The sequence below is a fragment of the Sebastes fasciatus genome, chromosome 1, assembly GCF_043250625.1.
Source record: "Sebastes fasciatus isolate fSebFas1 chromosome 1, fSebFas1.pri, whole genome shotgun sequence".
Lineage (NCBI taxonomy): Eukaryota > Metazoa > Chordata > Actinopteri > Perciformes > Sebastidae > Sebastes > Sebastes fasciatus.
Genome location: NC_133795.1, coordinates 38,022,141 through 38,038,518, shown reverse-complemented (window position 1 = coordinate 38,038,518; position 16,378 = coordinate 38,022,141). Strand labels below are relative to the sequence as shown.

General features: G+C 39.9%; 1 protein-coding gene across 1 annotated transcript in view; it reads right to left on the bottom strand.

The window, feature by feature from the left end:
* The window catches only part of raly (RALY heterogeneous nuclear ribonucleoprotein), a 167,037-nt gene that overhangs the window by 28,590 nt on the left and 122,069 nt on the right, over positions 1-16,378 (bottom strand). The window contains 1 exon segment of the mRNA XM_074647825.1: positions 7,813-7,932. Coding sequence (XP_074503926.1) covers positions 7,813-7,932 — 120 coding nt within the window.

Sequence of the window (16,378 nt, the reverse complement as noted above, 5' to 3'; positions counted from 1 at the left end):
TTTCATCCTGGAGTCTGTTTCCATCCACTGGCTTTTTTATGTGGTTTTGTATTTTTTACAGTTCTTGAGAATTTCTCTGTGAACTTCTGCAGCCGGGCGGGCAATTCTGTCATTCTGAGTACGACGTTTTAGAAGACAAGTTAGACAAAAACGTCTTTACTTTTCAAAATGTGACATGACAAGTGCAATCAATTTGAGGAGGCTGAATTTAAATGTATTTTATTAGGATATTTATAGGTCGTGTGGAAGAAGTTTTGCCCGTCAGAACAGAAACAATGTACTTTGTTTGTTATGCTTTGATGTGTGCACTTATACATGTTGTCCTTGAAGTTTTCCATGAATCAAAATTTATTTTAAGAAACAAATGTTTCTGAGCAACCTTACGAGTTCATCGGTTCAATTTGAGCCCTGTGATCGTCGTTTCATAGCTGCAACTGTCCTCAACCTTCATGATTTTTAAATATGGATTTAAAGAATGAAAACACTGAGGTCAGGGTACAGCGGCGGTTTACAAATGAATTATTCAGTTTCTACACCACAAGACATTACAAGCAAAAGCAAGTTCAGAGGTCACGATGTACATAAACAATACTGATGACAAAATATTCCCAGTGAGCATTTTGCTGTAGAGTAACGTGATTTTTCAGAGGCCCTCAGGTCGACCACATCCCTTCTCTGACTGTGCAGATCCAGAAATCTGAAGCCTTCTGTTCATCACAGCGGTCTGAATTGCAGCCTGACAGCAGATGGGAGAAATATTTCTTGGCCTCCCTGCGGGCCCTTCTGCATGCTGTTATCCTCTATTTTTTACCATAATTATACTTAACATTGGATCCACTAAATGACATGAACAGATGTCAGGTGACTTCCCCGGACTCCAAATCCAAACGGCCCTACAACCTGATTTTAACACCGTACAGAACTGGCTCTCATCTACCAAATTACTGCTTAATGAAATGAAATCTTACACTATGGTCTTTGGCACGAAAAAGCGCCTCAAATCCAAATAGAATTATTTCGCTATTACATGTAATGATGTTACTTAGCTGCGTAAAACTGATGAAATGAAATACTCGGGCCTATGGCTCCACTCTGAACTCACATTCGAACCACATATTGATGATGTCTTATGTGAAATTATCTATGGAATTGATGTTCTATACCGATCTAGAACGTGTTTTAATGTCGAAAGGAAGTGAAGACCTTTGTTCTAGGCTACAAGAAAAATGTCTTTTTTGAGAAGGCTTCTTCGACTCTATGGTGTAGAGAGTAAACTCATGATTCTGTTTTATCAAACTATTTTAGAGAGTGCAACTCAATATGGCATGCCGGCATGGAAACCTGTCAGCACAAGCTCGCACGTCTTACTCAAACAGCCCTGAGGATCATTGGGAAAAGAAACCAACATCACTATCTTCATCCTTTATTTATGAAAACAACCCATCATAAATTCTGAACCCTGAATTCGAGGTGTTGCCTTCAGGCTAAACTGGTACAAAACTTCATTCATTCCATCCTCAATAGCAACAAGTAGTGGTGCTGTATGATGATTTTATTGGGGACTAATATATTTCGACTAGATTATCTGGCTTGATTATACCTGGTTTTTATTATTTGAAACTATGGCAACACTAAACATAATTTATAAATGGTAAATTGATAGTTAACCCTCTGAGACCTATTATTTTATCATTTCATTGTTTGTTAACAGTAATATAATTATTAACTAAGTTGAATTAACTATCAATTTATCATTTATAAATGATGCTTATTATGAAGTGTTACTGAAACGGTAGTATTTTATTATTTTAAAGAACTACCATCTTCACACTCAACATGTAAATATAAGTATGTTTATGCATGAGTGTATGTATGATCTATGTTCGAGTCGTGTGAGTACATTGTGACATTGTTGGCAAGATGTGTGATGCAGCATCTTGGAGACAAATTTTGTATATTTTTATATCTGATCTTATCTAACTTACTGTATATTACCAGTTCTGGATAACTGACTGGTTTATGAAAATGCTTGTAAGACTAATCTTTCCCTTCTTAATACAGCGTATAATAGCCCAGATGATCTACTATCACACATTGTACTGTATTTCTCAATGTTTCAATGATCTGTTCATCAAAAATGCATTTCAGCTATTTTGGTATAGCTTCAATGTAGAGCTGTTGTTGCAGAAGTAGAGGCTCTATACTATAGTTAAATATTAAATTACACATAAAGCACTTTTATTGAAACTGACAGTTGGAGAGCAAAACCTCAGCTCGAGACTCCAAAACTCTAAACACATTTTCTGCTTTGCACCCAATTTGCAATTCAACACTTTTTGCAAGAAAATGCCCTCTGTTCTCTACATGAGACACAGGAGTCTGACATACAATCACCTGATTACCGTTTCAAAACACCGACATCCAAAAATGCCACACCCATGGACCAATTGGCCAATAAACGTGCTACCTGGCTAAACGGCTAATTGCTAAATTGTCAACTCATCAGTCAATATGTAATGCTGCGTTCCAGACAACTCGGAGGTTGGACATTTTCCCAGTTGAAATTGTCTAACTTCCGACCTCCAAGCGTTCCAGGTGCAGGACGTCAAACAAAAACAAAATCTGTGCCTGGCCGTGAACAACTGATGTTTCTTTGACCAGTGTACACACAATTGAACTCTCAGCAGTGCAGCCTCCACCTTTTTTACGTTTTAGTATATAAATATCTTTCAGAAATTGTTTACCATAACCAGCTACCTAATAATATGGCGACATATTTTGACATAAATGTACATGCAGGACAGGTTTTACTATATGATAGTATGTATTACAGTTTTTCTCAATTGTTTTCTACAATCTTAAATCTCTTGTGTTCACATGGAAAACCCTGCCATTCAAAATGCTACACTTTTATTCCCTACTATCCACTTTGAATCCTCACATGGGCAAACACATGTTGCACAATTGTTTAATTAGCAATCAGAGCTTTAGCAATAAAATGTTCCACAGGTGAGCTCTTGTGTTTTGGAGCAATGGATGCCAACATAGGAGAGAGAGACATAGCAAGAATAGTGAGAGTAAGAGGAGGAGGAGGAAGAGGAGAGAGATTCAGGCCACTTTGGTTGACCATGGTCCAACAGTGAGGGAGGCTGGGCAGAGAGTACAACCACATTTACTGTAAGCAGGTTAACAGTAGGTAAAGTAATCTACTCTCTTTACAGTACTGTAGTACTGCATCAATGCAGTACTCAATGCTCAGTAGTATTGCAATTGGACCATAGTATTGTAAACAAAAAATATGTTTCATGTATGAGATTGGGAACTATATTCCTAATGTACCTGCACAGAATTGACAGTATTGACCACAGAGAACACTGGCTGTGATCACCCGATTCGACTGTTGTTATGCCATTAAATCAGTCGCTATAAACACCATAGATGTGGGTCAGCAGGGGCCTACTACACCTACTACGTTGTAAAGTGAAACTAAAAAGCAACATGTTCTAATATGTCAAACTGAATGAAACGTTACGTTTTGAAGACAAACAAAAATACTTCTTTAGGTTTAAGCAACAAAACTACAACTTCTTTAGGTTTAGACAAAAACATCATGTTTTGGGTTAAAATAACAACGAACACAAAGACAACTACACATTGTTGGTTTCACACGGGATGCAAACTCTGGTCTCCTGGGTGAAAACCCTGCGTTTTATGTCCCAGTCATTGTCCCCGATCTCCACCTCTTATTTCACACTGTACTACAGCGCTTGACTTCCGCTTCTGCTCCTGTCATAACTATTACGGTCGCTAGAGGACACTGTTGTGTTCTTTAATGCCTTTTTTCGGTGCTCTACCATGTGAATACATGATAAAACCTACTATTGGGTGTAGTGTACCCCTATTGACCACACATCTATGGTGCTTCTAGCGACTGATAACACCTATTTAATAGCCTGACAAGAGTCTAATCAGCTGTTGTGATGGTGACGAGGTGCTGTGGTCAAACTGAAACCGAAGACAGGATGCGGCTGAAGTTCCTGTGAGATGCAAGTCAACAAAGCAACAAGTGGCATGTTTTAAAAAATGTGTATTAGCAATTTAAGTGTAATTCATGCTTTCTTTTTTTGTCTCCAAAAATGTTTTGCTGTGTTTATGAACTATATTCTATTTAAAATAGCTTGTCTTGTCATTTCCAGTTCAAAATGCTGCCTGTGGAAATGGATTGATGTAATGACTGATTTTCACAATGTGGAGTGAAAATGTTTTCATCAGTTTGCAGTACTGGTCGTATATTCATGTACTTTAGTCTAATAATATCAAACCCAGACTATATCATTATACAAGTGTTTCAGATTGAGCACAGCAGTGTGTAACTGGTTCAAACAGAATCAGATACTATGAACCATGTGTTGTTTTTTTAATAAATCATTGTGTAGTTTTGAATGAAGTGTTTCATTTTGAAAAGCATCTGAGGAGTTACGTGTTGTGTGAATTGTGTGTAGTGTTTTGACGAAATGTTTTCAAAAGCAATCGTAAAAAAAGAAAACTGGTTTTGAACGTTTGGTTTTCATTTCTGGCATACTATACAAACATTTGTAAATAAGACAAGACAAATCCATAATTTTGGTTTGGGTAGGCTAAAATGTAAACATTTTAGAAATGAAGGAAAATGTGACAACAGATTGGACAAGATTAAAAACTGTAATGTTGTTGTTGAATTGTTTGTATTATGTGAGCTGAGCTGAACCTAAACAGCTAACACCTAAAATCAGTTCAATTATTTATTATGTACAGATAAAATAATAATAAATACCTTTTCCAGAAGAAATAAACAAATGCATCCTTCACATATTGATAAGAAAAAAAACCCTACATATTTAATATTTTATTACTACCATGGCATACTTTTCCTTGCACTTGATTTTATTTATTTTTTCTTTAGCATTTTTCCCTTGGCAGGATGTCTTTGTTTCAGCAGGTATTTCATCACGGGCTGGGCCTGATTTATAATGCAAAAGAAAAAAAGATGTGGCCTCAGTGACTTTTTCATTGGAACATGAAAAAGGCCACGCATGTCTTCAGAAGAAAGCACAGAAAGTAACATCACTGAGAGAAATCCTATTTCATGTTCTTTCCTGCTCACTTCTCTTGATGTAACAATTCCATTTTTTTCTCCAGGAACCTGAAGGGCACACGTGGATCCCAGAAGGTTTCTGATAAGGAAGCAAACTGTTGAACCCCCTGATGAATCTGAAGTATTTCTCTCTAACGTAAGGTTAGGAAACGGTCGTGGTTGACGTTAACTTCACTGACTAGCGACTGACGGGACTGACGATACCGAAATACTTGCCATCCCTCCCGATATTCCCAGGACACTCCCGTTTTTCATCGTCCTCTTCCAGATTCCTTCCTGGGTCAAATTCTCCCGTATTTCTCCCGATTTATGACAAATTTTCACAATTTTTTTTTTCCATTTCGTTATCACAACCTGTTTCTGTCACTGGACAGCGTGTATAAGCCCTACTGTTTCCACCGCAACGACAATACAGCTACACCTAATGTTGTTTACTGGCTGAAGAGCTCGCGACACAACTCGGTTTGAGCTGCGCTCGCCGCACATCACAACGCGCTTTGCTCGACACAGCAAAAAAAATGTCATGGCGCGGAGCAAGCCATTAGAAATAAGAGGTTTAAGAGCTCAGTGGTGGCGTTGTCACGTTGTGTCTGAAAGAACCTTCAGTGAGTGAGAGACAGAGAGAGAAATGGAGATAACTAAGAGAAAGAAATACTCAAGCAGGAGCAGAAAATGAATGACTGAATAAAAACTGATGAATATTAGTTTATGCCAGAGATTGATTATTCTGTATTCTTTGCTGAGAATTAAAAGTAGCCTTGGCAGCCAGACAACCCAATGGATGGAGAGAGGCATCACCCCAGATGAATGCCTCGCTACCGGCCACGATCAACCTTGGGCTGTCTGGAAAACACTGAACCGCCTGCGGGCCGGCGAAGGACGCTGCAAGGTGTCCATGAAGAAATGGAAAATAACAACTTCCGATGCATGTGTGTGTGGCGAATCCCAAACCATGGAACACACCATGAGATGTAGCCAAGCTCCACAATGTACCAAAGATGACCTGACCGAACCAAATGCCGCTGCAGCTCGCCTGCGCCAACCACTAGAAAGACATGATATAGAAGATGGCTGGACACGAGGAAGAATTGAAAGTAAAATTAAAAGTATTTAAGATTAAAAATGCTGTTGTAGTTTTTTCATTGTTTTAAAGTCACCAGAATGCTGGAAACAAAGTCTCTGAAACTCATATTTTCCCTATTTTCGAAATGTCAAGGTCGGCCCGTATGGATACCGACGAATCAGGTGACAAACGACTGACAAAATAAGTCAACGTTACTTTTAGTTTCACACGGGACATGAACAGCGGTCTCCTGGTTGAAAGTCTTGTGTTTGCTTGACCCATCCCCCTACCCTCCCTCCCTCCCTCCCTGAACGGACTCTCACGTTATTAATGCTCCGTCACTTGCTCTGACCGCTGAATAACGTCGTGGGTGGGTTTACATTGGAGTTAGTTGAAAGCCCGGTTCGTCACATACTGTTGCTAAAGGGCGCCTCTGTGTGTCGGTTTCCGGGCGCTGACCAAACAGCTGTATTTGATGAATTGTGAGTGAGAACGGGTTGGACACTTTGCTCAACTGAACATTGCTGATGGCATCCATGGAAAAAAAACGTTCCATTTGTCACATAGAGATGGGAGACAAATTAAAGGAAACACCTGAATGAGTGCAGAAACCTGATGAATGCTTCCATCAGGTGCACCAGAGCTCACTGCATGATCAACTGTATCAACTGATCAACTGTAAATAGTATACAAATGATGCAAGTGATATGTTTTGTCCTCCATAGCTTCCAGGTTTCGACCCAGTTGAACACCTATGAGATATTTGGAGCGATATGTGAGACAGTGGTCAAAAGCTCAGTGCCAAAGCTGCTGGGATGCAGCCAATGTGCTGTAACTCCCAAAAAACTTCCTCTCCTCTCAGTCCAATTACACTTTATATCCTCCTCACTAAGAAAACACGATTTGGTCATGTTTAGGTCAAAAGATATCCAGATGTCCAGATTAACCCTCTGAGACCCGCGATCCCGTCTGACTTTACTGTCTATCAGAGGCTCTATTAGGTTCAGTTTTAGGGCTAGAGTGAAGCTACAGGTTTCACATGAAACTAGAAAACTTAAGGAATCATTTCTTGAAGGAGGTTGAATAACGCTCCAAAGTTGGGCAAACTGGCATGGCCATTTTCAAAGGGGTCCCTTGACCTCTGACCTCCAGATATGTGAATGAAAATGGGTTCTATGGGTACCCACGAGTCTCCCCTTTACAGACATGCCCACTTTATGATAATCACATGCAGTTTTTTTGAATGCACTATAAATGTGTTATTGTCTCCTATTCTCAAATGGTGTGTTTGAATATTTCTGCATACTGGAGTCCCTAAACAGTCTTGAATTACATAAATTGGGTATCACTGTAAAACTGAGTCTCTTGTGGATCCAATGAGCCCAACTGTATTCATGTGTGATGATGTAAGTCCCCATAGGAGACATTTCAATGTAGTCAGACCATTTTCTTGAAAATGCAATTCTTGCAGAAATCTCCAAATGTCAAAAGTTGGCTTTTTCTATGGTGTTCCTCAAGGTCTTGGTGTCTTAATGTGGTATTTTGGAGGGATTATTGATCATTTTTATCAATTCTGATGTGTGTGTGTGTGTGTGTGTGTGTGTGTGTGCATCACCTGTGGCGGTGATGTGTGTGTCTTCTGTGATCTGCTCCAGTCTGCCCAGCAACGCTTCGATGTTGGCTTTAATTTGAGTCAACTCTGACTTGATCGCCTGAAGCTCTGCACCTTTCACTGCTAACAGGGAGACAGAGACAGAGAGACAGCCAGAGAGACAGACAGAGAGACATAGACAGAGAGACGTTTTCTGATTAATAAGTCTGCAGAGAGCGAACCAGACATTTGCATCCTATGAGGTCAGAGTCTTTGAAACATTATTATGTAGAGATGATGATACATTATCATGTCCATCTTCAGGAGGCAGGTCTGGATCCTGGAGGAGATAAACTGGGTTTAGAAACAATGTTTAAATGGTCTCCAGTGTGACTAACGGCTCTAATATGAGCCATGAAATCATTCGCCACCATGACTTTTGACAACAGGCAGGAGGGATTCGCTGCGGTTGAACAGTCCAAAAAATGACGAGTCATGTTTTTTCTCCTCGACCTCGATGGAAAACGTCATGAGGTCAAAGACAGATGTACATTTAACCCCGAGACCTGTGATCCTGACCGACTTCACTGTCTTTCAGAGGTTGTAGGTTCAGTTTTAAAGCAAGAGTGAAGATGTCATATAGAAAAACCTAAAGAATCCATCGGTACCAACGGTGTCATGCTAGGTTGTTGGGAAGGAGGTTAAATAACGCTCTAAAGTTGGGCTAAAATTTGGCGAAGAAAAACCGTCACGGCCATTTTCAAAGGGGTCCCTTGACCTCTGACCTCCAGATATGGGAATGAAAATGGGTTCTATGGGTACCCACGAGTCTCCCCTTTACAGACATGCCCACTTTATGATAGTTACATGTAATAAATGTGTTATTTTCACTGTTCTAAAATTATGTATTTGAATATATCTTAAATATATTATATATCTTATAATAAAACATTTTTTTTATCAATTTCTTGATTGGTAATCAATGGTGAAATTTAGCACCAAATCTGTGAAACAAATGATAAATGAAGTCAAAAATTGCTGCAACAGCTTATGAGACATAAGCAAGCATGGGGATGAACTTCATATTGTTCGAAGCCCTTATACACGTTAACAATTTATTGTAATTAATGAATTCATTCATGTTCATTTCTGATTAATGACTAGTACAACTTGACACACAGTGCTGAGCTGCTTCTCATCTTAATCTTCAGGTTCCCAGCTTTCAGATGATGTTCACCACTTCAATGTGACATCTACTGTTGACCTGCTATCTCCCCGTAAAGACCCCATGTACCCCGCAAAGAAAGACTAAAACGGCTCTATTGTGGCTCTCAGAGGTTTAAGGATTCCTGTAAAGAAGGATGTTTTCCATTTATCCACAATGTACAATTAAACAGCAACGACGGATGTTATTGATGGTTGCTTTAACACGAGGACCTCCAGGCTCTTTAGGGATAATATTTTCTCTAAATCCCACGCCACAGAGTGTCTGTATCCTTTAGTTCGCGCTAATGGGTCATCAGTCTCCATCTCTTTAGCACATTGTGACGACTCAGGCTGCGCTGCTGTGTTTCCATAGTGCAGCAATGACACCAGTCGATACGCAGCCCCCCCACACACCACACACGGCTTATCTAAGAGGAAGAGGAGGTGGATGGGTCCAACAACACAAGGCTTTCATCCAGGAGACTGCTGACGCTGTGCGTTAGATTTCACTTTACAATCAGCTGTCAGTTCGCGTCTCATGTTCACAACCTCAAGTCACATTTTAGACTAGACTACGCTAGACGCTAGGTCTCACATCGCCCCGATACTCAGACCTCTTCATCGGCTCCCGGTAGCCTCTAGGATCCACTTTAAGATTCTCACTCTCACCTACAGAGCACTGCACGGTCAGACTCCTGCGTATGTGGCTACACTACTTCGTCCTCACTCATCAACTCGCTGTCTTAGGTCAAACATCCAAAACCTGTTGTCTGTCCCACGCACTCGCCTTAAAGTCCGTGTAAAGCAAAAACAAATATGCATTCTAGGTTTGTCACACCACAGAAAAATGTGCTACTAACCATCCAGCCAAATTTGAATGATTAAAAAAATCGGCAAGTATATAAAATTAGCTTTCAAAATCATGGAGAAACAAGCAGTATTCTCTGCTCTAAGACGCTGGGGACGTGTCCGCTGAAGGCGCCGAAACCTGAAACCTCTTTTAATACATCCATGGCTGAAATCACATCCAGAAGCGGGGAAGGTGCAGCCTGTCAGGATTCAGTAGTTGTGGGAAATGTGGTGTACAAAAGAGCGCTTGCCCGGTGTCGCTCGGGGGCCTGAGTCCTTTTGATCGAGGCTCAGCACTCAGCACTCACGGTGTGAGGTTGGTAACGGCCCCTGTTGCGCAGTCTGCCCGGGGGATTCAACTTGGCGGGTTAGGGTTGGCCGCTCGATGTGGGAGGATCCCCTCGCGGGACCTTTCCCCGGCGCTGTCTGGCCCACGCCGGGCGCATTTCATCAGAAGCGGTTCGCTGCGACCGGCTCAAGACGGCTTGGAAAGGCTCGCGGCTTTGCGGCCTCAAGCTTTACAGCGCCCCTCACCCGGAGCTCGCTGCTTCCCAAGACCATGGACATTGAAAAAACAGCTTTCTGAAGACAGGTGGGGTTATGTTAAGGATGGCTCCACTGCGTCATCGAGCCATGATTTCAGCCCCGCCTAAAAAATCCTGAACACAGAACCGACGAAAAACAGTTTAACGGTCTAACTCCACAATCTAGTACTACAATGTTCACAGTCTTTTCACATGTTTTCAGTAATCATTTTCCAATATTTATAATGTGCCAGACTTGCATTTATGTATTTTTGTACTTTTCTCTATGCATTGTGTTTTTTACTTAATCATTTACTAATCACGTGGCTTGTTGGGTCACCAAATTTTTATATGAGTTATTTATTGTATGTTTTGCATAATGATATTCTAAAGAACTGTGTGATGTTATGTCTGTGGAAAGCGCTATAGAAATAAATTTGACTCACTTACATTTTCACTTTTCACTTTAAGCCCAACCATGTTGTTTTTTTACTGAACCATTTTGTTGCCTAATCCTAAACAAGTGTTTTTGTATAATTTCAACATTAAGCATGTGGTTACTGCGACCGAAAAGTGACGTTGAGGGGTCTGACATCATGTCAGTATGTGACGAGGTGGGATGAGAACGTGTTGCGTGCATGTTTTCCTCACCAGAGCCAGTTCGTCTTCCAGCCTTGAATTCTTTGCAGTGTTACCTGTTTTTTTTTACTTGTTTACCTGACCTCGTCTTTGTCATATCCCTGCCACATTTGTTGGCCTTTTCTCTGATTGACCACCTGTGTACCGAACATCTTTTTGAAAAGTAAAGACTGACTTTTTTCTACCAAGATCCTGTTTTTGAGTCGTGCATGTGAGTGCTTGTGGTTTCACAGCTTCTAGTCACCGTCCTGGAAACCAGACGATTACGTTTTGTTTATTGTGCACTAAGTGGAAAACTCTTTCGTGACAGCAACACGAGAGGTAAGGCCAGGAAACCAATAAAAACATCAGGAATCATCTGGGAACCATGAATATTTATACCAGATTTTATAACGGTCTCGCCAACACATACTGATATATCCTGCTGTGGATCAAAATGTTAGACAACTTATTCATCTTTTTATAGCTCTGTTGAATTCCTTTTGGAATTTATACTTTATTTTGATCAAAATGACGGCAGCTTATTTGTATTTTCAACACGTGATATATAGAAATCTGAATTATTGGTACAGAAAAAAATCCTGAATATCAAAATGAATTAGCTATATTTATACTGATTGGAAGTTCTGAAATCCATTCTGCTAATAACGCCATAATAGAGAGAGGATGAAATACTTTTAAAGTCCATCTTGACATGTTGTTAGCGAAGCTGAAATTGAAACTGCGCTTTCATTGTTCCTCTCTGTATTGGATACAGAGATGTCATTTATGGGCGGGTGGCCATGTTCCACTCTCAAACCTTTCAGATGCAGTATATCACTCAGCCTTAAGATTCATCACCGAGTCAGGGAGATCTGCTTTTTGTTACTGTGTCCCACATACTTGGTATCTGCTTCAACAAAACATTTAAGTTGACCTTATTACCGCTGAGACAATTCCAACGTTTAATTGATAATCTTATTGTTCGTTATTGCTTTTCATTTATATTTATTTATCTATTTTTGTTGTCATTTTATCCTCTTTTACCCGACCGACCCGGTACCGAGTTCGGCTGAGCTTGAAAAAAATCATAACATGCTATGGTGGTCTTTTTTTCTGAATTGTCTCTAAAAGACGAGGCCTTAACGCTACTAAAACAATACTCAGACATAGTAACAGTCACAATATTACTGATACTGGGGATGAATTCTCTGAGGTCTTACCTATCCAAAGAGACAAAGATCGTGCATATAGACCTGGTAGTTGTGGAGCTATTCTTGATTTATTTTGGGTATGTCTGTGTAGGCGAGCCACACCTTCCAGCACCCTATAGGGCTTAAGAGGTTAAGGGATATATGTATTAATCTTCTATTGCTATTTGATTGTAGTTGTGTCTGCTGTTATTGTACGGCGGCTGCAGCGAGACACTGAACGTCAAGTTGCTCTCCGGGTGCTTCACAGCAGCCCACTGCTCCTACAATGCTTAGCATGGGTTAAATGCTAACATTTCATGTGCTGTATGTATATGACGAATATAATATAGTTTACCTCGGCACCATTGTAAACAAGGGTTCTAAATGTGTTTTCTGAAGTTTTAGATAAAATAAATAAATGAATGAATTAATGAAAATTGATTTATTTTTGCAGAAATTTCAGATGAGATTCTGAAATAAACCCAACTAAAAACAGCTTTTTAAATTGTTTTGATAATTGTTGTAATTTTTGTATGTTATTTATTTAGCAATTATTTACTACTTTTTTTTTTTTAAAAGATCTATACATTTGATATACGTAACTGTATAATGCATTCATATATTGTTGTTTTTTTGTTCTGCAAAATGACAGAAAAAGAAAAGCATTGAAAGATGTCTGAGGTAAAGTAGTGAAGAAAGCAGAGAGAAGAGGGTGATTAGGGGAGGACAGATGAAGTGATGAGTACATTAGTGGCAACAGGGAACAACTGAAGCCATGCAACACATCTGGTGGTTGTTTTTCTTTCACTACGATGAACTCAAATTACTTCCATATTTCACAACTCTCTGAGTGTGTGTGTGTGTCGTTGTTGCTCAATACACATTCACGTCTCCGTCTCTCTCTTTTGGTCCGTCCTTTTTCTCCATCTTACTTTGCTTCTACCTTTGTCTCCTCCGGTCTGCTGTTTTTCTCACTTTCTCATTTCCTATTTTCCTTTTGCTCTTCTTTCCTGCATTATTTGTTAATTCATTCTCTCTTCCCTCTGCTCTCATTTCTCTCAGCATTTGCTCCGTCTCTTGTCCACTTGACTTCTCTTTCCTATGATCCCTCTCTCCCCCTCCTCTTTTCTGCCTCGTCTGTTTTCCCCTCCTTCTCTCTCTATTTCACTCATTCTTTAGTTTTCCTTTTCCTCCTTCCTTTCTAAATCCCGTCATCTCACCAAATGCCATATGAATGACGCAGTAATTTGTAAGTTAATTTTGCGCGCCATAACAACGCCGTTCTTGTTTTCGGCGTTTCACGTGTACGCCATGTAGTCTGCAGTAACTCTAATGCCAACGCATCCGTGTTAATATGCTACGCTCAGAGCTAGTGACGTAGAATAAAAAGTGAGAGAGAGACTGCTGATGGCGGGCTAACAAGTGGTTAAATGAGACTACTAAACGTCATCACGCCGACTTGTCCTCCTTTACAGCCTCGTTGTGTTTACTCGCGCTCATGTGACCGTGGTGTAGTTCGTCTATAGCCTAACGTTAGCTCTTTACTTCTGGTGATTGCATTCATGCTTCAAAAATCATAAAGTGCTGTTCATTAGTGGAGATTATCTTGCTGAACAAAACATGTCAGTATCATAAACGTGTGTTTGCCACAGAGCTTATTTTCTGCAATAATCCAAAACCCAAAGGAACAATCCCATTGGCTTTTTGTTGAGGGAACCAGGGCGATGCTGACTTCAAAATCATCCCTGGAGCTCTCTATTGCATGAGCAGTTTTGATCTTTGACATTGAAATCCTGAGACGAGGCCTCAGGTGGACTAAAACTCAACACTTTGGTTGCACTTTTAGTCTCCAAGTTAAAAACACAAAGAGTAGCTCTGATTGTCTCTTTGCCAATACACTTGCTTCCTAGGATTGTCAGTTCAGCTAAAAGCCACACCCTTGTAACTCACAATGACATATTTTAATTAAATTTTCTAAAGATTGACGTTTTAGCACAGAGCTTTCTTCAGAATTAAAATCAAACGTACGTCACATATGGTGTATAGCAGCTATACAATCTTAAGAGTTCATCCACCATCAGATGTGCACTCTTGAAAGACTTTGGAAATACTAATATTTATCATATAGCAATATAAGAAAACTTTTAGAAAATGTAGGAAAAGTGTTAGAATCAAAGGCTAATGGAGAACAAATTGACAGAGATTGATAGAGAAACCCATGGGCCTGAAATCATCAGCCCAGTCACAGCAGTTTGTGAAATAGTCACAACATTTATGTACATATAGACACAAAAGCAGCACAAAATTAATTTGTATGTAATCCACATAATTGTCAACCGGTAAGTATAAAGAGCGGCGAATGCCGTGTAGGGAGGAGGTCAGGGTGGATGGGTGGGTCTAAAAACACGGGACTTTCACCCAGCAGACCAGTGTTCATGTCCCGTGTGAAACCAGAAGACAATGTTGATTTATTTGTCACGTAACTTCCGTACTTAAGTAACGCCACATCTGGAGTTCTTTTAACCCAAACCACCATCTTTTCCTAAAGCTAACTAATTAGTTTCGTTGCCTAAGCCTAAATAAGTAAATTTATTCCTAAACCTGACTAAGTAGTTTTATTTTGAAAAGTCTGGAGCGGAAATTGACTCAAGCGTCACGTGTTGCTGGACATTCGTAGGAAAATGCACGAAAAATATGTTGTTGAAAGTCGGGCTGAACATCACGAAAAAAAAGGGAAATTTGTGTCTATGTACACAAATGAAATAGATTAAATTTCATGCTATTTCACAAACTGCCGTGAGTAAAAAATAAAGACATGATATAATAAAGCGTAACAGTTTGGGATATATGCAGGAATTTACAGTTCTTATTTCAGTATGGAAGTAACTCAAATTACAAACAGCTTTATTGAATCAAGGAGACGGACTGATTTTTCTGGTTTCGGCAAATAGAGAAACACATCATCTGCTTATACTGTAAGTTGAGCTGTGTTCCCAACGTAGAATTGATTTCTTTACCCAATAAATCAATCATTTACAAATATAAATGTGTGTAGGTCTCAAACATGTGGCTGGCAAGGCCTTCTGTGCATCAGGATATAATTACAGCTCGAGAGCGTTCCCACAGTGCGGGTTTATGGTAAGAAGTGTCTGACGTTGACAAGAGAATCACCTGGAAAGATCCTGACTGGATAATACATATGACATGCTCATTTAGCCTGTTGGCCCGGCATTTTAAAGATTACATGTCTATCAAAACTGTGCAATGCGTTGGGTCTAAAGCTGGGTCTGATTCCTCCTCATGTTTTAATAAAAGTCAGATGTTATGAAGTACGTGGAGTCAAATTTAATTCTCCCTGAAATCCGAAACAATTCTGAGGAGATGAGGAACAAAAAGGCACACGGGAATGATTTAACTGTTAATGTTTGACAACTTAAACTCCACTCAAAGTGTGACTGCTTGGACCTTCCTGACAGCATCACTGAGTTTCGGTGTGCATGGAGTCAACAAAATGAGCCCGTCTGAGAGGCCTCACATCTGATAGCCATACATTTGTTTAGACGCTGATGTATACTGTGAAACGCTGTCTGAACTGGTTCTTTAGGGATCCAATAAACTTTAGAGTTCCTTTAAGCTGCAAAAATCAGGAATAGAAGAATCAAAGATAAATGTGATCTGTGTTAATACATATAAAAGTTTGCAAGCATCAGAACAAATCCAACTGGTTAGATTATGTTTTTGTGTCTCTCTGACATAAGACAAAACTATTAAGGTCAATGCAATAGCACTGCATGAACAAAGCTTAAATCCACTAAGAAACAGAAATTCACTCTAGGTGGCATGAAATGAGACACATCTGCATGCGGCAAAAATGCTTCAGCTTGATTAAAAAAATATGCTCTGACAACACATTCTCACTCCCAACTCGTCAAATACTGCAGTTTGGTCAGCGCCCCTCGACATCGGAGGCCGACGCACGGGAAGGGCGTGTCATATACGCTTGTTACGTGCATAGTGTCCTTTCAAAATAAACTTCCGTTTTCACAGGAAGTTAGGTTTAGGCAACACAACCACTACGGGCGTTTTCACACCTGTAGTTCTTTTGCTCTGGTCTGAATCAGCGAAAACATTTTTTACCATGCTGCATATTGCCTCGAGTTTGGTTTGTGTTCACACGGCAGCATTTACAAGCGGACCAAA